This window comes from Octopus bimaculoides, chromosome 10 (assembly GCF_046866305.1).
Source record: "Octopus bimaculoides isolate indiv1 chromosome 10, ASM4686630v1, whole genome shotgun sequence".
NCBI classification, from domain to species: domain Eukaryota; kingdom Metazoa; phylum Mollusca; class Cephalopoda; order Octopoda; family Octopodidae; genus Octopus; species Octopus bimaculoides.
In genome coordinates, this window is record NC_142937.1 from 91,226,596 (window position 1) to 91,252,188 (window position 25,593).

Genomic DNA, 25,593 nt, shown 5'->3' on the forward strand with positions numbered 1-25,593 from the left:
TTTGGTAGACGGAAACTGAAAGAAGCTCATATATTATATATCTACATGTGTGTGTGTCTGTGTTTGTCCCCCCCCCCATCACCGCTTGACAACCGGTGGTGTTGTTGTGTTTACGTCCCCGTAAACTAGCGGTTCGGCAAAGTTAACTGATAGAATACACTCTAGGCTTAAAGAATAAGTCATGGGGTCGATATGCTCGACTAAAACAAAAAAAAAAACAAAAAACAAAAAAAAAATTTCAAGGTGGTGCTCCAGCATGGCCGCAGTCAAATGACTGAAATATGTAACAGAATACATATTTATACTGCGCGCTCACACATAGTGTGCGCGCGCGTGCGCATATATATATATATATATATATATGTATGTATGTGTGTATAAATTTGTTTGTCCATTTAAAAATTTCTGATTAATAAAATATGTGGTGAGACGTGCGCGGAGATAGAAAAAAAAAAAACAATTTCGTTATTTAAATTTGCCGGAGGAAGTGAAAAAAAAAAAAAAGATAAAGATAAAATCAAAACGTGTTGAGGAGTAAGTTGTCACATTCTTGCCTCGAGCAGTGAGCCGTGTGGATGTGTATACATAAACACACATATATACACTTCTATCTATCTACTTAGTTTTCTGTGGATCTGTCCATATATCTTTATATATCTGTATCTATTATATATATACATATATAAATAGAGACAGAAGTGGATATATATATATTGATTAATAATCGGTGAAAGGATAACAAATTGTGGATATTTCATTGACTAAGAAATACAGACAATGGCAGCGGAGACGAACGGTAATGGACACATCAACGGACAATTACCAACTTTTATGAAAAACAAATACGAACATATCTTTCATCTTCTTTACGGTAAGTAAAAGTTTCTTGTTTCGAGTTCTCGCTTTTATTTATTTATATTAATACTCGGTGTTAAAACGTGTCAACGCGTGGACCTGTTTGTATGGCTCGCTCGTTTGCTAGAAATAGCAGTAAGATATTCTTATCGTTCTCCGTCGATACAAAAGAAGAAAAAAAAAGCTGCGAGTGCGTTTGGGGACGGTACACACGTAAGATAATGGGGTTGTAGATAACCCTTTCACAGTCGGGTTGGTCAAGAATGGAATGTTTTCAGTCGTAGATATGCTAACCTAGAGCGAAACAATAACAACTCAATGTAAATCTTACTCCACTGCTATTTTGTATTTCATTTGTTCCCCCGATGTACCAGGACCCTTGCGGCCAGTACAAGAAATGGTGGGTTGGCAGAGTTTGTTGGAGCGTCGGACGGAATACTTCGCGGTATTTACTTTGTCTTTCTTTACGTTCTGCGTTCAAATCCTGACGAGTTCAACTCCATCTCCCCACCCTATTTTTTCCCCTCTCCGAAGCCGATAAAATAAATTGTCAGTCAAATACTAGTATCGATTTAATTTTGTAACCCCTTCCCTCAAACCTCAGACCTCAAACTTCGTGCCCATGCTAGAAACATTATTATTGTATTTGTGATGTCTTTGCGATAAATCAGTTTGTTACCGTCAATCAATATTATTTAAATCACGCTCAGAGGGAATTTACCTTTTGTTCTCGCTATTTTAAATAAAATCAAACATCAGTTCCACACTACGATTCGCTTAATTCGATTGTGTTTCTTTTCTCAGAATGTATGGGATTGTACATAGTCTTTATCATCCCACTTGGCTCATTTAGTCATCACTATTCCAGGGGTTTAAGCTAGGAATTCGGCAGCTTATTTTTCCCTTCATGGGGATCGGGGATAGAATAAACTAAAGGTTTCGAAGCAAAACTTTTCCTTATCCGTCCGAGTCCATTACTTTTACGAATAACCATGTAAAAATTTCGGGAAGAAGCTGTAACGATTGTATGTAATTTAAAAACATTTAAAGTCATTAAATACAGGACATAACACGTTTCGAAACAGAAAGAGGGAAAGAAAGAGAGACAAAGAGAAAGGTTCAGCCACTCACACTTAGTGGAGTGGTTGTTGTTTAACCCCAGGTCAACCGTAATCCCGTAAACCTATTACAGAAGTATTATTTGAATGAATGCCTCCTTTCTAGGCAAGTAGGCTGTGATTTGAGAGACAGATGTTTCGCTGCTGTTTCTAATAAGTCGTCGAGCCACTTTGTACATTCTTCCGCATTGGTTTAACAAAGTTTTATTTTAATATTTTCTGTTTACACTTGATTAGCTGACGGCAGACATTTCACGCTGACACCAAACTGTGTGTATGTCCACACATACACACGCAATAGACAGCTTGCATAGACAAATGACAGGCTGATACGCTATATAATGACTGAATATATATAGATGGCCCTATATAGGTCTGTACACTTCAGACTTGTTTCATATTTTTGGGGAATCCTTGAAATACATTCCATGCTGTATCAGGAAACCCCTTCATAAACATTATTATATACTTTTTTCTTTCTCTTTCATAATGTTAGATTTCGTAAGAGATTGAACAAATGAAAAAACTGTCTTTCAAAAGTTTGGCAGAGAACTTTAAACCAAAATCTCTATTAGAAGTAATGTTTTTTTTTTCTTTACGTAGGGACGCCATCCTCTCTGCAGTTACTTAGGTTTCTTTTAAAAAAAAATTATTTAACAAAGATTTGAATAAAATTAGCTTAATTTTTCATTATCTTTCGAAGAGTCCTAAGAGATATCATGCGGAACCGCAGGTTTCCGATCGGGTAACATTGATATAGACCAGTGATAGGTCAACTGCCGGTTCGCTCGACTATGACCGACCCGCCTAATTTCACGAGGAAAATAACGTTTATTAAAATTTGAACTGAATATTTTTTGTATGTGGATCGCCTGATGATGAACCGTATCTCATGCGGCCAGCTTCTCGAAAAAGGTTGTTCATACCTGTTGTAGGTAGATAGACAACTATATAGACAAACCCCTAAACTATATATACTCTGGTGGACAAACGTATAATGTATACTATAACGAGTTCAACAAATGTATATTTAACGATGCATAGATGTGAAGAAAGCGATCCCGTAAAGGCGCACGACGGAACCTTTACATAATCGTCCGATCTGCTTGAAATAGCAGTCAAAACTCACTCACCTCGTACCCTAGACTAAGATGAGGAAAGGGCGCATCAGATAATGTAATAATAGCTCCAGAAAGATGAAATGATCGCAGCTAGTTGTGTGTGAACCATGAGCCAACTGCAACAATAACAAATATTTAATCGGATGGAGTTTTAAGTGTGAATAGTTGTATGTATGGGTGTATGTTTGTGTATATCTACTTGTACGTATATATGTTTATACGCATTTGACAGCATCTACACTCGCGAAGTGATTGTGCACCGGGAGAACTTTGTGGGTCCCACAAATTAGGAGAATATGTGACTGCAGGTGAAACGAAATTTACGGCGACAATTTGGAACATTGGAATAATTTATTTGTGTCACATTTACAGGAATTCGTACGGAGGAATTCTGTCCTTTCCCCAAAAAAGACTTTCGTTCACGTTTTGGTAGCTATAGCCCAGGTCTATGTTGTTTAACAGTTGACTTATTTATACCCCGCTGTTATGTCCCCTTTCATTTTTATTTACTTTTTTCAACACCCTAAACTGAAAGGTTACCTATATATAATAATACGCACACAAATTTTTCTAAAAAGATTAAAAGATTACTATAATTGTTTTAATGAGCACTTCCATCCCTTGTGTGTGTGGGGGTGTGTGTATGTACACGTGTGTGTGTGTGTATAATTATTTTATTCTTGTACCTTTTCTTTGTTTTACATTTTTGGGGGCGACTGTAGCTAAATCGACCCCAGCACCTTTTAAAAAGTTTGGTAATTATTCTATCGGTTTGTTCTACAAAACCCCTTAGTTACGGGGACGCAAATAAACTAACATCGGTTGTCAAGCGGTGTGCGTCTACCAGATTTACTCGTAATCAAGGGCGGATTGAGCCGTCGGTCAGTCGGGCACTGCCCGAGGGCCCGGAGCTCCGAGGGGCCCGCACTCTACATGTTATTTCTACGAAAACACACATTCAAAGGGGCCTGGTAAACAGTTATGCCCGAGGGCCTTAATACTCTCAGTCCGCCTCTGCTCACAATGTGTTATTCGGCCCAGGGCGAAAGTAGAATAAAACAAAAACCCACTTCCAACAAGGTGCTGCGCAGTGGGACAGACCCTGAAGCCACGAAGTTGCGAAGTTAGTTTCTTATCAGCATTGCCATGACGCGCGCGCGCGCAACACATACACACACACGTACGCACGCACACATACATCACACACGCACACATACACACCCACATATACGCACGCACACACACACACACACACACACACACACACACACACACACACACACACGAGCACACACACCAGTTTTCTTTCGTGATATGAAAACACATTTTTACTGTTGTCCGAACTAGTTGTTTACGCGACTAATGAATAATGAATGACTGATTGAATGAACAACTAAATGAATAAATACATAAATAAATAAATATTATATAAAGTATTTGATTGATTATGCGCCTTACTTTAAGTCTCTTACAACTATTTACTTTCAGCGTCCTTTCACAATATCCGGATATTTTACATTTTACTATAAGCCCTGACATCGATCTTATCGATTATCCCTACTTTGCTCTGTCAGAACTAATTTATTTAATTGATATATGGGCTGATAGTGGAGGCGCAATGGCCCAGTGGTTAGGGCAGCGGACATAGGATCGCGGTTTCGATTCCTAGACCGGGCGTTGTGAGTGTTTATGGAGTGAAAACATCTAGAGCTCCACGAGGCTCCGGCAGGGGATGGTGGCGAACCCTGCTGTACTCTTTCACCACAACTTTCTCTCACTCTTTCTTCCTGTTTCTGTTGTGCCTGTAATTCAAAGGGTCAGCCTTGTCACGCTTAATATCCCAGAGAACTACGTTAAGGATACACGTGTCTGTGGAGAGCTCAGCTGTTCCGTTGATCAGATCAACTGGAACCCTCAAAGTCGTAAGCGACGGAGTGCCAACAATATGGGCTGATGGAATGGTTAAAACCTGGGGCACAGTAGATTAAATGTCTTGCTGTATTCAGTCATGAATCTACATACTCTGAGTTCAAAACTTACCGATGGTGGATTTGCGTTTCATTTGTAATGGCGTCGATAAAAGGAGGGTTATGACTGAGCTGAGGACATTACCTTTACTTTTGTCAGTCAGCAGTTTCACAAAAGTAAAAACGATGCTCTCAATGGGCGCTCTGAACTCAAATTGTATCCAGCATCAACTTTACTTTTCGTCCTTTCGGTGGCGGAATTTTAGAATAGCTCTCAAAGTCTCATACCTGATAGGAGAGGAAAAGGGTAGTCTTTTGTTTTGTTTTTTCTTTTGTCCTTCAAATTTCAAATATTTTGCATTGTAGCCCTAACTTTCCTTCTCTATGAAATGTAGAAATTCAAGGGATAATTCAAGGGTAGTCTTTCGGTAAAAGTCTATGACGCCATTAGTTAGTGTGCGACATTGTTTCATCTGCTCGACAAAGCTAAGCAAACACACTCGTATGTGACGTCATATATTAATATCGAAATATTGCCGGGGTAGCTATTCCAAAATTCCGCACCTTCGGGTCCGTTAAGTACCTATGAAGTTGTGAATTTGGGTCCTCTGTCTGCCTCTGTCTGTCCGTCTGTTTGTCTCTCCTTTCTTTCTCTCTTTCTGCTTCCCTCCTTCTCTCACACTTGCTGCCCTGTGAAAAGGGTCATGTGACAGAGTACATTTTCTGCAGACATGAAAAAAAATAGTGAGTGAGGAGCTGCTAGCAACCCTTTCTCAAAGAGGAAGGAAAATAAACCCAGTCGCAGAAACCGTCCGAGGTCTTGCGACATAACATGGAACAGAAATAAACCAACCCACCATTTCTATCACGATCTGTTAGAAATCAATGTTATTAAGGACTTCTAAGATTTTAAATTTACTTTTTAGTCGACGAAATCCACCCCAGGACTTATTCTTTTGTAAACTTAGTATTCATTCTATCGATCTCTTTTGCCGAACCGTGAAGTTACAGAGACGTAAACACACCGACATCAGTTGTCAAGCGATGGTGGTAGGACAAGCACACACATATATATTGCTTACATACATATATATATACAACGGGCTTCTTTCAGTTTCTATCTACCAAATCCATTCACCACAAGGCTTTAGTCGGCTCGAGGCTATAGTAGAAAACACTTGCCCAAGGTGCCACGCTTTGGGACTGAACCCGGAGCCACGTGGTTGGGAAGCAAGCTTCTTACCACACAGCCATGCTTGCTCCTATTCATGTCAATATCTTTTCAATTGTCACGAAAGCAACCTCACGCAAATGGAAAAAAAGTCTCACCCAGTTCCGGCAATCACTGCTCTCATTTTACCTGTTTTATTTGTATTGTAATTAAAATAAGCTTCAACAACAAGTAGAAGGGCTGGAACATTCTGTATTCAAGTGCTATTATGTACAGGATTATTTTGTTTACGTAATAAACCTGAAATATGAAGAGGACGTTGTTAGTGAAACGTGTCAACTGTCACTGCCATGCCGTATTATAGATGATGTTTAATAACTCAACGACACTATCCATTTGAAAAACAAACGAAACAAAAAACAGTCGGTGTTGTATTTAATATCGGGTGTTCAGAAAGTCTCTTCGCAGTAAGTATCTAATGGCTTTTAGGCGATTTTTGTATACTGATCCTTTACTTAATCCTCAGAAAGAAAAAAAAGAAAAAGTCTGGCGGTGTTAAATCATGTGATCTTCTTGGTGGCCAAAGTCCTTTCGAAATAATCTGTTCACCAAAAAACTTTTGAAGTAGCTCCATGGTGATGCGCAGGATGAAAAAAAAATTCATTGCGGAGAGACTTTTTGAACACCCTGTACTGACTAGAAATAATTTTGTGGTGTGCAAAAAAAAAAAAAAAAAAAAAAAAAAAAAAAGCAGTCTTAATAAATGAATTTGAACACAATTTAACCCAGAAGCTGCGTGCTCAAGGTGAATTTATTATCGATTTGGCAGGCATCAGCACGCATCAGTAAATAATCTGTTTTGCTGAATTCTGCAAACCAAAGCCACTATTGTTGTTTAGTTCCATTCATTCGACGCTAACTTTGACTGAAGAGAAACAACCAGGTCGAAACATCGGTGTCCAAAATTCTACGTCAATTAATTGTCGCGTTCACGAAGGTTCATTGGTGTCTGTTGGGACACGACAAGTTTGCCGAAGTTAATGTTAGCGTTAACTTTTATCCTTTCGGGGCCGATAAAATAAAGTAAAAAGTACCAGTCAGATACTGGGGTCGATGGCATCGGCTAAGCCCTTCCCCTTAAAACTGCTGGCTATATGCTTAAATTAGAAGCAATTATTACACACACACACACACACGCGCATGTACACCCACACCCACGCACGCACATGCACACACACGTGCACCAACATACCCACACACACATACTCAAACACACCTACCCCCCCCCCTCCCACATACAGAGCTCCGCAACAGGATATGCTACACACCTGCGTGTCATATACTGAATTAATTATTCTTTTCTACTCGCGACACAAGGCCTGAAATTTTGGGGGAGGGGGACAGTCGATTACATCGACCTCTGGTACTTAATTTATCGACCCCGAAAGGATGAAAGGCAAAGTCAAACTCGGCGGAATTTGAACTCAGCATTTCGCCCGGCGTGCTAACGTTTCTGCCATCTCGCCGCCTTAAATATTTATTTCTGTATTGCCCACGGGGGACTAAACAGAGAAGGGACAAACAGGGACAGACAAAGGGATTAAGTCAATTATATCGACCCCAGTGCGTAACTGGTACTTCATTTATCGACCCCGAAAGGATGAAAGGCAAAGTCGACCTCGGTGGTATTTGAACTCAGAACGTAACGGCAGACGAAATACCGCTCAGCATTTCGCCCGGCGTGCTACCATTTCTGCCAGCTCGTCGCCTGAATAAATAATACTAACAACACGAAAGACTGTTACTCATAGACACAGACTCATGGTCTCACCGTCGCACACACCAAGCGCGCGTATATGCACGCGCCTACCCGCTCTCGCGCGCATACACTCCATACACAGACAAACACATACACTCTCTCTCTCACGCAGCCAGGCGCACACGCACCGACACACTTATTGTCCGTCTGTCTCTGACTTACTTCATGACTGGTAGAAGTTGGTATTTTAATTTAAAGAACAGACATCAGAATAAAGAAAAAACATTACTGTTTGATTTAAAGCGTTCCTCAAAAGTAGTAATTCTCCAAGAGGAATAGATTTTTCTCTCTGGGGTTTTGCGATAAAAATTCGCATAATTTGCGGGTAAACTACGTCTTACCTGTTCGTAAGTGTTACAATCGTCAAAGCTTCTTAGCGGTACGTACCTTCAAAATCATACGCCCTTTGCACGCGGGTAATGAAAGCTACATCGGTTATCAAGTGGCTGGGGACAAATACCCACACACACACATGCATATGTATGTGCATTGTGCAGCTCGTGATCATCATGCTGTGGGTTCAATTCCTGGATCAAGCAGCGCGACGTGTCCTTGCGCAAAGCGCTTTACTTCACATTACTCCACTTTCTCTCTCTCTCTCTCTCTCTTTTCCTCCCTCCTCTCTCTCTTCCTCCCTTCACTCTCTCCCCATCTCCTTCCTCAATCAGCCGCTAGAAGGCAGTGATGTCGCGCTACTTTATCCTTCAAATCCTCCAAGACACATTGAATATGGAAGTTCGTCATATTAAAACGTGGTGGTCATGGTTGGAGTTTTTCATTATAGCTTTACTCAGTTAGAGCTGATTAGCAACAAAACAGCAAATACCTGGAAGGTAATCAATACTTTTAGAAATAGTTTTTTTTTAATCATTAATGTCTGTGTATTGGTTTTAAGCTCATAAATCGTGCGCTGACAACCCTCTACCGTAACCCTACTCCCTAAACTTGTTTCTACTGGACCAGGCCCTCGGCAAAAAGCGTGCTGGCGTGTGAAAACTGACTCAGCATGTCTTTGCTTCTGTTTCTCTGTTTTTTTTTTCTTGTTTCTTAAACTTTTCGTAAGCTGAATTATAGTTTCGCGTACGCGACTCGAACCCCCCACCCCCAAAAAGTTTATATTCCTCTCATACTAATTTAACCAGTCAACCGTATATTTTGTGTTGTTTAACTCGACTGTTCCTCTGGTTATGCTTGACATCATTTTCTCACCCTTTATGATGACTCAACAATGCAAACAAAGGAATTCTTCAAGAAAAAAAAAGAAGACAAAAGATAGGAGTTATGGAATGTTGTAATAGACTGAAGATAGATATCATCAGATCGGACAGATTTGCCTAATAAAAACCCTTCGATTATGGGCCACGTTCCAAATATTCGTCTTTGTTTCATAGGACAAACACGTTTAAGATCTCAACCCAACGTGTGAAGTATCTAGGTAGGTACACGACCTGCTGGAAATAGCAGCCAAAACTCGTTCAAATCATACAAGTCCAATGTTTTAGATAAGAGGACACATTGAATTATGTTAGTCCATTGAATAATTAAGACGTGATGGTCACGGCTGGAATGCTATTCGTTATAGGTTTGCTCAAAGTTGATCTGGAACTGAACAACAAACAAAATATCTCGATGTTATTATTACTATTATTATTGTTCAGGTCACTGCTTGGATTTGAACTCGGAATCTTGGGGTTAGTAGCCCGTGCTCTTAACCACTACGTCATATGCCCTGGACATATGGCGTAGTGGTTAAGAGCGCGGGCTACTAACCCCAAGATTCCAAGTTCGATTCCAAGCAGTGATGGGCATATGGCGTAGTGGTTAAGAGCACGGGCTACTAACCCCAAGATTCCAAGTTCGATTCCAAGCAGTGACCTGAACAATAACAAAACAAAATATCTATGTTGTTGTTGTTTAGTCTCAGGTCAGCCCTGATCTAAACCATTCTAGCTTTAACTGTCTTGTTTGGTTTTGTACATAAAGGACTACATTATGAGTCCTGTGTGCCCTTCCATTTCTAATCAAGGAATAACTATTTGATAAAGATTTGACTGTTATATCTAACATGTCAATAGATTGTATAGAGAGGCTCCCTCGCTGGCTCGTCCGTTCTGTGTATTGTAATGTTGGTGTCGTTGTTTAGACCCAGGTGAACTCTAGTAGGCAAACCTTGGATTGGCAAATGTAAGCAGGTTGCACATCTGTTTATGATGTTAATTACTGTTAATTTTGTTAAAATGTCGAAATTGATTAAAACAAAAGTAATTTCTGGTTATAAAGGTCATGACACCAAATGTGATCGGAGTTTGTTATTAGTTGTTGGTTTTGATATTGTTTTCTGGAGATAGTTGCTTTGTATAATTTAACAAACAAAACTAATCAAAATAGTTGCGATGAAATACCCATGTCAACACTGTGCACGCGCATGCATATATCACAGCCTACAGTATGTTAAGGTCAGCTATATACTCTCTCCTCAGAAACGTTAGAACGCCGGGCGAAATGCTGAGCGGTATTTCGTCTGCCGTTTCGTTCTGAGTTCAAATTCCGCCGAGGTCGACTTTGCCTTTAATCCTTTCGGGGTCGATAAATTAAGTACCAATTGCGGACTGGGGTCGATCTAATCAACTTAATCCGTTTGTCTGTCCTTGTTTGTCCCCATGTGTTTGGCCCCTTGTGGGCAATACAGAAATAAGAAACGTTAGCACACCGGGCGAAATGCTTAGCGGTATTTCGTCTGTCTTTATGTTCTGAGTTCAAATTCCGCCGAAGTCGACTTTTCCTTTCATCCTTTCGGAGTCGATAAATTAAGTACCAGTTGCGTACTGGGGTCGATCTAATCGACTTGCCCCCTCAAAAATCTCGGGTCTTGTGCCTAGAATGGAAAAGTATATACTCTCTCCTCTCCGTTCTTTCTGTTTCTGCCTCTCTCTCTCTCTCTCTCTCTCTCTCTCTCTCTCTCTCTCTCTCTCTCTCTCTCTCTCTCTCTCTCTCTCTCTCTCTCTCTCCCTCCACACACACACACGTAGACACACTCATAAATATATGTTAAAACAAACTCAGTAAACTTCGATCATCTTAGATTATCCAAACAATTATTTGATAACAGTCCCTCCAGGATTGTTTAACAACAAAGGCGATAAATCTAAGATAATCTGATGAAGAAGTATATCTCCATTTTGCTGTTCATGGTTAGCAGATTTGGTTGACTTAAATGGAAGAATGGTTGAGGAAGAGCTCAGAATAAATATTTAAATGTACAATACTTGTTCGGTTTATATAATGATTCTAGTTTCACACGGGAACAAAATTTCTGGTCGTTATATTCCGTGTATCCAAACTTTTTTATTTATCATATTCTACGTGTGTATATTCTCAACCGCTATTCTTGATCAGTATATATATTGTGCATATAAATTCTGTTTGAATTCTTGCATGTATGTATATGCATTCTTAGTCGTTGTCATTATACCATTATATAAACTCTATGTAAACGCATTCTACGTATACATTCTCACCCACACACACACACACACATTCTCAATCGCCGCTATGTACCCTATACTCTTTACTCTTTTACTTGTTTCAGTCATTTGACTGCGGCCATGCTGGAGCACCGCCTTTAGTCGAGCAAATCGACCCCCAGGACTTATTCTTTGTAAGCCTAGTACTTATTCTATCGGTCTCTTTTGCCGAACGGGCTTCTTTCACTGACAAGGCTTTGGTCAACCCGTGGCTATAGTAGAAGACAATTGCCTAAGGTGCCACCCAGTGGGACTGAACCTAGAACCATGTGGTTGGTAAGCAAGTTACTTAGCGTACGAGGAAATTGTATCATTTGTAAGAGGAATTGTCCTGCTACAGGTATCAGGCTTTTTATGCGTTAGAGTCGAGAGAGCTTTTTTAATTACAAAACGAAGTATAATGGTTGTCCTATTGTGTGGGATTTTGTACAGCGCAAGTTGTCTTCTGGAATACAGTTATGAATGGTTCCCGCTTTTCCATTGCGGAATATATTAGAGATCTGTCTGATTCGTTTCCAAACTTAGGAATGTAAATGATATTTCGCGCATGAAGTTTCGTAGTTTCGTTGCTTAAAGTTTGGTGGTACGGAAATAACACAATTGAATTAGCTAAAGAAAAGCAATAAGTACATAAAATAAACAACCAATGTAGTTATTAGCCACAAAGTTTTTTGTTTTTTTTCCTACTGGAAACGTTGCAATATTTAAATATCGTACAATGATCACTCATTCATCACGAACAAGTAGTGCTTTTTTTTGTTTTTGATATCTTTTATTTTTCCTTCCAGTTTTTTGTGTGTTTGTAAAGGGTAGCTCTTGAAAATAGGAAAATTCTACGTTGAAATCCTGCTTAATAAATGCCAACGCGTTTAACTGCCAATTGAAATCTACCACTTACTGTCTACACAAGAGATTCGCGTATAGACGTACCATGTGACTATTAAAAAGAGTGTAGTACAGACTAGTGCAGACGTCTGCATGACGCATGCTCTTCTGCACAAACATTGACACATTTTTCTGTACACCTGCATCATGTGTAATATTACTGTGTTGCCTGGCAAATTAATGAATGAAAATGTTGCTGTTGACTAATTATTTTATTGCCAATGAAAAACAAAAAAAAAATTGACTTTTATACTCAAAATCCTTTACTATTCACAAAATCAAAACAATCATTATTTTCTGCACATTTTCTCACCCGTCACCCAAGAGTCGAAGTCATCCACCCGGGGGCAATATTGCCTAGGTTGGGAAACCCTGCTATAGAGAGATACTCGACCGTTTCTTTGTCTAACACTAAGTAGATGTCCTACGGTGGTACGGTTCACTGTAGAACATCTGCTATGTCTTTCATTTTTAAAGGCGGTCATGTGTATTGAGAAAGGTTTGACTGCTATTTCTAGCAGATTGAGACCACATTAGAGGCTTTCCTTAGTGCTGTCAGTTATCCCCAAGCGAGCGTCGAATGAAAAAAACCTACGATCAAAGGTGTTTCTAATCTATTTTAGTTTAGTCCCAGGTCAACCTTCGTTGAAGATGTTGCAGCCGTCATCTTGTTTGCTTTTTGTACATAAAAAAACTACATTGGGAATTCTGTGTGTCCTTCCCTTTGTAACCAAAGAACAAGATTAGACCCACGATTGTATTTTTTTCTTACAATGAAAAACTGACAAATCGTAAAACACTGACGTTATTTTCCGATTTTTTCGCCCCAGATTTTTACTGAGGTGTTGCTACAATTGCGCCGTTCTCGTTTTACACATACAAAAAAAACCACTTTTACTTCACATTTCATGTAATGCTGACTCATTGCTCAATCGGTGCAGCAGTGACTAGGATGTATTACATATCGTGACTGCAGCGTTGTTTTCATAAACAAAAGTATGTTCATGATAAATGAGATCATGTTTATTATAATAGATTGTCCATTTTGCTGATGTCACAGAGGCGCTGATAACGAGTTCGCTGATATCCTTCCTGCTTTGACGTTTGTTGGTTGTGCAACAACTCATGATTTTATATCTTTAAAATCAATTCCCATCTTCGCATGGCCACACTGAGAATTTCAATTTCAAATATAAACTCAACATTAGGCATTTTTTTTTGCATGGCTGGAACGCCTGGCTGGGGATGTAATCTCGCCAGGAAATGTTCATTATAGGGTGTAGCAGGCGCAACTGGAAATTCGCCAGCTTTTTCATGTACCGACGATACAGTATGTGCATATCTCGGCAGAGTACAGCGTGGAGGATATTACTGCTGTTCGGTACGCCTTGCATTCCTTCTGTTGTTTCAACGAAGAAACATCCAGCTTTCTCGAAAGTAACAACTGAGACTCGATGTACCAAGCCATCTCCACGTCGCGGCTGTTATAATGAGAAATCGCTCAGATGCACGTACTTCTTCCCCAGCTTCATGTTCTTTACAAGACTGGCCGAGATGTCGGATAGGATGGTCACTTCGCGCACTGAGGTCAAATCCCACCGAGATCAGCTCTGCCTTTCATCGTACCTGGATAGATAAAGTTCAAGTCAAAAGGGGCAATTCTTCTTTTTCCAACTCCTTTTTTTTTACCTGTCTCTTTCTCATGAAGAAATCGTCTGAGATCAGTCAGGCCTGGAAAACCATTGGCCCCGCAAATCTAAAAGCACAAAAGACACGTCGTATGTCACGGCAGTGCCCCTACGACTCCAGTAAAGAGCCCATGGCTTATAAAATCGTGTGTGTGTGTGTGTGTGTGTGTGTGTGCGTGTGTGTGTGCGTGTGTGTGTGCGTGCGTGCGTGCGTGCGTGCGTGCGTGCGTGCGTGCGTGCGTGCGTGCGTGCGTGTGCGTGTGCGTGTGTGTGTGAGAGAGAGAGAGATTCCTTTCTCTGATATTTTTGGCTACAGCTGTCATTAGTGTAAAACACTTTCAAATAATGTTCACGAAGCTTCTAAACATTAGACTACCGTATCGCTACAACCACCACAACTTCCCCACCCCCATTACCGTCACCATCATGATGGTGTCGGCGATTATTATTATCGTCATCATCATCATATTTATCATGATCATTATCACAAAACATCCGATGTTTTTATAGAAACCTAGCAATTCTTTCAATTGCTCTCTCCCTCTTTCTCTTTCTCCTCCCACCTCTTTCGTTCAAGTAGTAACGCACTCGCGCGCGCACACGTTCCCTCTTCTCTCTTGTGATAACGAAATGAATTTTCTGAAGAAAATTGACATAAAGCTTTTTCTTTTCTTCTGTTGTTAAGCAATGTAAGTAATTCCATGTGTGTAGTGTTTGTGAGTGCAATTAGAGAGACAACAGTGGTAACTGGGCTGGAGTGGAACTAGGGGCACGGATTGGGGGCGGGTGGTGGAAGAGCAGCAGGGTCGGGGCGTGGGGAAGAAGAATTAGTCGCTATATTTCGTGTTTCATTGATGTAGTGGGTGGCTGGAAGCGGGAGGGGGGGGGTTGATCTTGAATCACAGACAGGTTGAGGAAGGCGCCCCCCTTCCACTACTATCATTATCGTGACCACTACTCCCATACTGTTAATATCGCCATCGTCATCATCGTCTTCTATTATGGTCGTTTTATCATTATGTTCATCATTATGTAGCATCGTCATCAACCTCACCACTTCATCAGCATCGTCTTCGTCGTCATCATCATCATCAACACCCAAAAGACATTCCCTCTTTACAGAACCCAAAGAAGCCATTATAATATTTATTTAACTTACATATCTCCACCTCAGTTTAGTAGTAGTAATAATAGTAGTACTACTACTTACTACTGCTGCTGCTATTACAGATAATCTTACCTTGCATAAGCACATGGTGGGGTGATGGTGGTGGGAGGAGCCTGCTAAAACCACAAGGATTCCAGAGTATTTTATTAATTTTTCGCATAACCAGGAGTGTGATGCAATAATCAGGACTGTCGTGGGTCCTACGAGAATAAAGGGGTCGGGTGGGGTGCAGCGCTCATGGCGTTCGAAGACTCTGTGGCAGTGGACGAAGGGACAATATTCATGAATGAGAACCCAGGTTCGAAATTTCCCTAACACACCTGATGAAGGCTGGAGGATATATCAGCCGAAACGTTGTGTTAGCAACAAACAAGATGAGGATAAATATCCGTCAATTGTAAATAATATATACATAATTCCTCATCTCTTAAATATAGAACTGAAGTGTAAAGTTGTTTGCTTAGAAGACATTTTTTTCACTCTCTATAAATTTCTCAGTAACACAGAGAAGCATTTGTTATTGTAGTGGAAACTTTTGCTCTTCGTTCAAAAGTTGGATCTTGTGTTTGAAAAATAAAAGTCGTAAACCCGTGGTCTTGTAAAATGAGATATTACTGTACATAAAATCCTTTAGAAGTAACCTGTAAGGAACTTGGAATATTGGAGAGTGATAAAATTGAATGTCTAGAAATGCAGGAAGGAATCAAAACCATTTCAGGCAGCGATCTGGAAGAGACATTAGCACGCCGGGCGAAATGCTGAGTGGTATTTCGTCTGTCTTTACATTCTGAGTGCAAATTCTTCCGAACTCGACTTTGGCTTTCATCCTTTCGGGGTCGATAAATTAAGTACCAGTTACGTAATCGACTGGCCCTCTCCCCTGCAAAAATGTCGGGTCTTGTGCTTAGAGTAGAAAAGATTATTCTTTTTGCATTTGCCGCCGAGGTCGATTTTTGCCTTTCATCCTTTCGGGGTCGATAAATTAAGTACCAGTTGCATACTGAGGTCGATCTAATCGACTGGCCTCCTCCCCCAACATTTCGGGTTTTGTGCCTAGCGTAGAAAAGAAAAGAATTAAAATCAATTTCGTACTCCAAATTGAACGCCGGAAATATAGCAGCAATCAACTGAAGTTCTGTGTCATTAATAAAGTACGAAGCAGGAATCGTTGAATGGAGAAGAAATTAATTGGAGAACATTAATAGAAAGCGGCTTGTAACGCAGAGAAGCATGTACCCCCAGTCGAGTATGGAGCTTGTACATTGGAAAAGATCAAGAAGAAAGAGTTGGCTAATGAGTGTTGAAGAAGTAATAGGACTAGTAATTCTGGGACTTTATCTTAGAAAAGATAATTTACAAAGATTATTAGAAAGGATTATTTACATAGTAGAGTTCAAAGGACAAAAATATCCAGTAAAATATGAGGAAAAAAGCCAAACTTTGAAGTAAGTTCAGTTCAAAAGTCAGAAGTGATAAGAAATTACAAGGACAGCTGGATTTGGTTATGAGGGGATGAGGATCCATTGGATCAAGAAAATGATAAGCAGGAGTCTGAAATCGAAAATGTGGAATGTAAGATGATAGACAGGAGACATAGTATAAGAAATGCTCAACGGTATCTCAAAATGAATAAATACAAAACGTGTAAACATGATAACATTAATGCAAGAAATACGCTGGAATTTTAACGAGAGTTTGTTTTTCGTGCACACTAAATATCTATGACTATTTTGTGGGAACAGAAATGAAAGGGTTTTTATGAAACTAAATCATAAACTACTGAAGTGTTTGTTTGTAAACGAACCGTTGTGTAAATATACTAAAAATACAGTGTTACTCGAGTAGAGAAGCAGAACTACTGAGAAAACAGGATACGATTCATGGAGATAGCTATGTCGATAGAATAACATTTAATCTTTTGAACATTAAAATAAAAGCATATTCAGACCTGCGGCAGCAGAAATAACAGGAATTGATCGCTAACAATATCTTTGTCATCAACGTTACCGGAGACAACTCCGAGCATGGTTCGCCTTTGTTAAAACTCTTAAGTAGAATTGCAGACTCATCGTAAACTACCGAATAATTAACGATCTTTTTTTTTTTTTAAGTTAATTTACAGAAATACATATTCGTTGGCATAAAGCAAAGCATTTTGCTGTACACCTGAACCTGTTGTATGCAGAACTACAGGTGTATTCGCATCTATCAATATAGAGAAAAACGCAGGTGATTATACACAAGGTCTGCTCATGTACGGATACCCTGGGACTCTATAAACATGAGCGAGTGAAGTTTGGCACAGTTAGTACTGGGTTTTGTGCCAATAAAGTGTAGGGCCCCCCAAAACATAACATATGTTCACTCCCATGGCCTGTGGTGAACTTCTAATGATATGCTGGCAGTGATGACAGCAGCAGTAGTAGTAGTAGTAGTAGTAGTTGTTATAATTTGCAATGTTGATGGGTGTAGCACTAATTAGTAAGAATACGGAGAAACTGTGGCATTATTGTTAGAACTGTAGGGCGGCGAGCTGGCAGAAACGTTGGCACGCCGGGCGAAATGCTTAGCGGTATTTCGTCTGCCGTTACGTTATGAGTTCAAACTCCGCCGAGGTCGACTTTACCTTTCATTCTTTCGAGGTCGATTAAATAAGTACCATTTAGGATCTATTTCAAAACGGGGGCACCAGTTTTCATTTATGTTTTATGTAGTGTTTTTGATACCGAAAGACTTTCAAACTTCGTATACTTATCTATTTTGTGTTATAGAACAGAAAAAAATTTTTGTATTCGAATTTATTTCATGTAAAAAATTGTCTTATTTCGATAATTTCTACTAATCACTGACGTCTATTCAGTTGAAAACAGTTAGCGCTGTAACGGTGTATATCGTATTAATCCCCTAACCCTAACTAGACTGTTAACCCTAACCCTAAAACTAACCCTAACTCTAGAATCCGAACTCTAAAATTGTTACACACATAGATACGCACAGCGTAATTTATTATATAAACAATATATGCGTATAAATTACGATTAAACCGGATGAAATATGTCACAGGGAATAACATTTTTATGACCGCCCAGCAGTAACTCTATTCAGCTGAATAGACGTCACTGATTGGTTGAAATTACAGAAATACGACAACTTTAACATGGAATAACTTGCGATGTACGTTTTTTTGTTAAGAAGACTAAGAGTAAAAGATGTTTTATATGACACATTCTACCAGTGTCCCAAGTTTCAAAGTGTTTCGTTAGTGTTTCGTTAAGAAAATACTGGTGCCCCCGTTTTGAAATAGATCCACCATTTACGCACTGGTGTCGATGCAATCGACTTAATCCCATTGTCTGTTCTTGTTTGTCCCCTCTATGTTTTGCCCACTGTGGGCAATAAAGAAATAAATATTTTTCGTTCCGAGTTCAAATACTGCCGAGGTCGACTTTGCCTTTCATCCTTTCAGAGTCGATAAATTAAGTACCAGTTGCGTACTGGGGTCGATCTAATCGACTGGCCTCTTCCCGACAAATTTCGGGCCTTGTACCTAGAGTAGAAACGATTATTGTTAAAACCGTTATCTAACGGTTAGGACGTCGGATACAACGCTTTGCAGATCACGATCTTCTGAGTTCAAATTCCGTGCTAGTCTTTTTGCTTTCCATTTTTACAAGATCGATAAATTAAAGTACCAGTCAAATACTGAGGTCGCTGCACTAAAATGTGAGACATTGGACCCGATTCAAGAAATGACTATCAGCAATACTTAATGGTGGCGGTAGTAGTAATAATACTAATATTAGTAATGGTTAATTAGTCCCTGATAGAACCTAGTAAGCTTAGAGGTTTCTGCTGTGACCACCTCATATTAGGATTACATCATGTGTGTGCCTCTCGTATTTAAGAATGCAGCGATTTGTAAGAGATTTGGCTGCTATTTCCAGCTTTTTGAGCCACCACATAGAGACTACTCATTTGGCTCAGCTAAGATTGATCATACCAAATGGTAAGACATAATAACATACATCAACACCACCACTACTAGCGCCACCCGGACCCTCACCAAAACTAAACCCCTGTATTTTATTCTACACCTCAAACTCTACTTCATCGTTAACTACAACACCACTAAGAACAACATCGTTGTGGAAGAAACTGAGAAATTCTTTAAAAAGTAAATGAAAAAAACAAAAACGAATCAAAAAAAATTTGATACACTCTCAAGCGCACGCGCGCGCACAAAATGTCCTTTGTTGTTGTTTGACCTTTCCATGACTTCGTCTTCTACTGAACATCCCCCTCCATTCTTGCTGTTCCTTTCCGATCTCTGCCTTTTGAACTAATATATATATAACTATACATCATGTGCTTACAATGCGTGTCCCATATCTAACACAGATACATTCGCACGCTCGTGCGTACGTATATGTATGCATTCTACGTGTGTGTGTGTGTGTGTGTTTGTATGTACACATACACATACGCGTTTTTTTTATTCTGTTACCGTAGAGTGTGTGTATATAGGTTTGTGTATACGTGTCTTTATCTAAGTATATACGCGTATACCTATCTCAAACTGGGTCTATTCCATCTCTTTCACAGATTTGAATGGATCCTATACACACACACACACACACACACACACACACACACACACACACACACACACACACACACATATTTGTGTGTGTTTGTGTGGTTTATTCGTTTAGTGCAGTTTACACGTTAAAATGTGTGACAAAATAGTCAGTATGTAGAAGCCTGCGTGTGTTTCTGTTAGGGTTTTATAATTATATCCTTTGTTGTGTAATCCAGGTTTGAGCGCTGCACAGAGAATATGTAGAAAACAAAACGTGAGGTAAAGACAATATAGACACACTTCAAGAAAAGAAAAACTTGGAGAAATATCTCAATTTAGATATCACGGGATTAATACGAGTTACCTTTAATCCCTACAATTATTAGATTTTCTGGAAAGTTATGAGCGCTTTTTAATATGTAAAAAAGGGATATACCTCATGAACCGAACTTTTAGAAACTTCCAACTCTTCTGCAAGTTCTCCAGTCGAGATATTTGAGTTTTCTTCGATTTTTGCCTTTAAAATATCTTCATCCAATTTTGAAGGTCTTCCACTGCAACTGTCATCTTCCAAGCTAAACTCTCCACCTTTAAATTTTGCAAACCACCTTTGAACAAAGATTGTTTGCCACATAACATGGCAGTCCTGGTTTAAGACGAATGTTGCTGTAATTTAGCCACAGGAGACATCGTCTCCAGCTGGCTATACGATACGATCTGTGTCCTTATATTTTCAAACAAGGGAATCTAGCACCCCCACTCAGCGCAAAACAATATCTGAGTGGGAGTGCTAGATTCCCTTGTTCGAAAATATAAGGACACAGACGGCGTCATATAGCCAGCTGAAGATGATGTCTCCTGGGGCTAAATTACAGCAACATTCGTCCTAAACCACGACTGCCATGTTATGTTGGCAAACAATCTTTACTCCAAAGTACTGTTGTTGCGTTGTGAGATTTAAAAAAGGTAATTTTCTCACCTTTGAACAGTTGATTCATCTACAGCATCATCATAAACTTCACAAATGTTTTTGCAAGTCTTTGCAGCATTTTCTCCAACCACAAAGCTTTGGTCGGCCCGTAGCTATAGTGCCCAAGGTGCCACGCAGTGGGAATGAACCCGGAACCATGTTGGTTGGTAAGCAAGCTATTTACCACACGGTCACTGCTGCTAATAATACGTTAGCCTTGAAGGACCGAGGTCGTTGCAATTAACAGTATGGTAAAAATTTCGAACTTGAGGAAAGTGGTGATGGCTTGAATTACGTCGGTGACCATTTTGTCGACAGGAGGGTTTGGATGAACTCAAATGCTGTGCATCTTCCAGAATATCTTCCACGTGTAATCATATAAAGGAGTCCTTGCGTTCGTTTCAGGGTGATTCACTACGACACCGCCATTACTGCTGCTGCTCCTACTGCTGCTACTACTACTGCAAACTAACCTGTGACACCACCATCATCAACGTCACCGGTATACAAATGTCAGCTAAGTCAGCATCAACAACAACCTCTCTAACAACAGGGCTGCTATTGTAGTCGTAGACATCTAACTCACCACCACCACCACCACCACCACCACTGCTTCGTCGTCGCCGTGGTCGTCGATTAATTGGGTCAACATATTCCCGTGTTGATGTATATATTATAAAATGTCAACTGACAATCCGTTAACCTCACTGCCCCCCTCTCTCACTACCTTCTTTCTACATTATGTCTCTCTCTTCCTCTTTGTCTCTCCCTGGTCCCTCTCTCACTCACCCCACCTTACATTTGGTTCCGTTTCTTCTTTTTCCTTATGCATTTGTATATAATGTGTATAATATATATATATATATATATGTACTCTTTTACTCTTTTACTTGTTTCAGTCGACTGCGGCCATGCTGGAGCACCGCCTTTAGTCGAACAAATCGACCCCAGGACTTATTCTTTGTAAGCCTAGTACTTATTCTATCGGTGTCTCTTTTGCCGAACCGCTAAGTTACGGGGACGTAAACACACCACCATCGGTTGTCAAGCGATGTTGGGGGGACAAACATATACACACACACACACATACATATATACATATATACGACGGGCTAGATCAGATATGGGCAACCTTTTTTAAGAGCGGGCAGCACAAGATATGCCTCATCATCAGACGGGCCAAATTGTTTTAAAATTCAAAATAATCTTTCGTTAGGTTCGCCATTCAGAAAGTTTCTTGGGCCGCTGACAGCTTTGAAGCCGTGGTTTTCCCATGACTGATATAAACTCATCCTCTCCTCTCTCTCTCTCTCTCTCTCTCTCTCTCTCTCTCTCTCTCTCTCTCTCTCTCTCTCTCTCTCTCTCTCTCTCACTTTCTGATACTTTTTCTCTCTTTGCCCTTACCTTTCTACGCGTCACTTGTCCACTTTCTGTGTGCGCGCGCGCGTTCTCTCTCTCTCTCTCACTCTCTCTCTCGACTAAACTCTTCCTCAAATTTTAGGCCTTATGTCTACGTTAGAAGCGATGGTGACAAAGGATCGGGAATCAAACTGCATGGGTTGAAAGTGAAAGTAAAGCTCTAATTTTCATTGCGTGTCTGTATGTACTTGTGGCTGATATAGCTGTGTGTGTGAGTGCTTGGGTTTTATAACAAAGTCGATTTCGTGGGGTTTTTTCCTGTCTTCTGCCTCGAAAACTTTCAATTATCCCCCCCCCCCCCGCCAAAAAAAAAAGAGAAAGTGTCTGTATTTGTCCCCCACCAACGCTTGGCAGCCGATGTTGGTGTGTTTACGTCACCGTAAATTTAGCATTTCGGCAAAAGCGACCGATAGAATACATACTAGGCTTACAAAAAATGAGTCCTGGGGTTGATTTGTTTGACTGAAGGCGGTGCTCCAGCACGGCCGCAGTCAAGTAAAAGAATAAAAGAACAAAGAGTAAAATTAAAATTAATCTCCTTCATTTTATGACTAACTTCCTAATTACCTATTATTGTCGGTTTTTGCCCATTATTAACAATTATTCAATCGTTCACTTTCTTACCAGTGTAGGCTGTTTCGCATTGTCCACCATATTGTATGTATAAAGTTCGAAAGAGCACTGAGAAAACTATTGCTGTTATTTTGTTGGTTTCAGCTTTTTGACAGCTGCCATGCGGGAGCATCGCTTTAAATGGTATAGTCCGTCTTATTCATCGTAGATATACATAAATATGTCTATCCATGCGGATAATTATATATTGGTGTGTGTGTGTGTGTGTGTGTGTGTGTGTGTGTGTGTGTGTGTGTGTGTGTGTGTGTGTGTGTGTGTGTACATATAATTTTCACACACATATGCATACTTGTGTGTTTTGTTGTATTATCTCACCGCTACACGTGACAGACGACGGCATTTGAAGGTGGAGACAGAAATACGCATGAATTAATGAACTAATAATAAATAATATAGTAACATAAAAAATATGAAATAATATAATGGATCCGGGGAATGATAAAAGATCTTAATCGAAATCTTGTGAGAGAAAATATAAAATTAAGTGTTGATGTCCTCAATAAAGGCTGTTTTTAACGCCTTTCTCTTACGATGCACCGAGTATTTTAACCCATGGAATCCAAGGATTAAAATCATGAAATTCCTTTACGCTTCAGCTATAAATTCATTTGCACCTCTTAATACAAACGCCTGTGTGTATGTATGTATGTATGTATGTGTGTGTGTCTGTGTGTATATACATATACACATACACGTAAGATAAATAGATGCTTAAAACTCGTATCTATTTATCTATCTCTCTGTCTGTTTGTCTCACTCTCTATTTGAAAATTCAACAATTTCTGCCGTTATCGTTCCAAATTTCTTGCAAATGTCTCATTATATAAGTTTTCCTTCAGAACTTCCTGAAGAGTACACGGGACATTTTCTGTGAGAAATAGGCTAAGCTGTTTCCCTGATTGTTCTTCAGTCTTCCATTTGGCATCAGTTTGTGACATTAACAAATATTCTTCTGAAAGTTCATCTCGAAGAAATTAAACGAAAAGGAGGCCACTGGATGTGTTGCCCTAATTTTGAAACCTGTATTTGAAAGAAAATACATTTGTTTATAACATACGTTTTAAAAGACTGTTTAAGAACACATTGTTTTTCTTATGCTTTGGTACACATATATTCTAATACGTCGGCGGCTTATTTCCGCAGTATTTCGGTAAATACTCTTTGGTAAAGTATCATGCTTGCTAACACATTGTTATATGCTCTGACGAAGCTATGAAGTGTTGCATAGACACTCAACTGTGTGTGCACGGTTTCTTATAGCCGAAACAGCCATTAGCTAATGAAAGTGATCACGTAACTCCTGTCCTTTTATCATCCATTTATTCTTTTCTACTCTAGGCACAAGGCCCGAAATTTTTGGAGAGGGGGGCCAGTCGAGTAGATCGACCCAGTACGCAACTGGTACTTAATTTATCGACTCCGAAAGGATGAAAGGCACAGTCGAGTTCGGTGGAATTTGAACTCGGAGCGTAAAGACAGACGAAATACTGCTAAGCATTTCGCCCGGCACGCTAACGGTTCTGCCAGGTCGCCGCCTTAACAAAACCAATAATAATAATAATAATAATAATAATGAATTTATGCATATATATACATGTATGCGTGTGTGATAGTTCTCAGAAAAAAACATCTTAATGATTTAGATGTCTTATATATTATCTAATTCAAAGGTTTTCCTTTTTTTATACCACTGTTTATATAAGTGTGTGTGTGTGTGTGTGTGTGTGTATACACTTCTCTGAAAATACATCCTCCCACATCTACTGTGTATTCACATACGAAAGGTCATGAAAAAGTGGACTAATTGATTTTGATGTATCTAAAGTGACGCACGCTACTCTCACATCCATGCGATCAATTGTAACGCTCGCATATCTACACTCATCCACACAAATGTGCCACACACGCACCGAAACACATCACCGACTCGCGCGCGCTCACACACGCACAGACGCACACACACACACACACACACACACACACACACGCACACACACATCCATATATTCATATACTCGTTCTTGTTTAAACTTGTATGTCTAGGGGCGACTGAAAAGAAAGAAGTGGGTGACTGTCTGTTAGAAGCTGATGAAGCCAAGTCACGTGTTGCACAAGCTAAAAAAAAAAATAAAAAACAATGCAACAAAAAATAAATTCCTTCCAGAATCTTCTTAAAATCTTCGTCCATTTCGGCTCATTATTTGCCATAACCAGGGCCGAATCCAAGGAAGGTGGGGAGGGGGGAGCTGAGGGGCACGTACCCACTGAAGAAAAGAAGAGCGCCCTTCTAAATAATATTATTACGCCATTTTCTTCTAGAATTCTATTCCCTTCTGACCTTATGCCCTCCCTTCGAAAAATTCCTGGGACCGCGCCTGATAACCCTTACCACACACACACACACAGTGTGTGTGTGTCTTTGTGTCTGTTTGTCCCCCTCATTACCGGTGTCGGTGTGTAACTTAGCGGTTGAGAAAAGAGACTGACAGAACAAGTAGCAGGATTTTTTAAAAAATAAGCATTGAGTCGATTCATCAAGACGGTGCCCCAGCATGGCCGCAGTCAAAACACCGAAACAAGTAAAGGATGAAAAACAGGCAGTGGGTGTAGTAAAGGTGGAAGAACGATTGTTAGCCACAGTGTAATTTATTCTTTTCTTATCTCGGCACAAGGCCA

General features: G+C 39.9%; 1 protein-coding gene across 1 annotated transcript in view; it reads left to right on the forward strand.

Moving 5' to 3' along the window:
• Window positions 1–546: 546 nt before the first annotated feature.
• Window positions 547–25,593, forward strand: part of LOC106869418 (sarcoplasmic calcium-binding proteins II, V, VI, and VII) — an 85,576-nt gene continuing 60,529 nt past the window's right edge. The window contains exon 1 of the mRNA XM_089359001.1: window positions 547–871. Coding sequence (XP_089215127.1) covers window positions 778–871 — 94 coding nt within the window. The 5' untranslated portion in view covers window positions 547–777. The remainder of the gene's footprint in view (window positions 872–25,593) is intronic.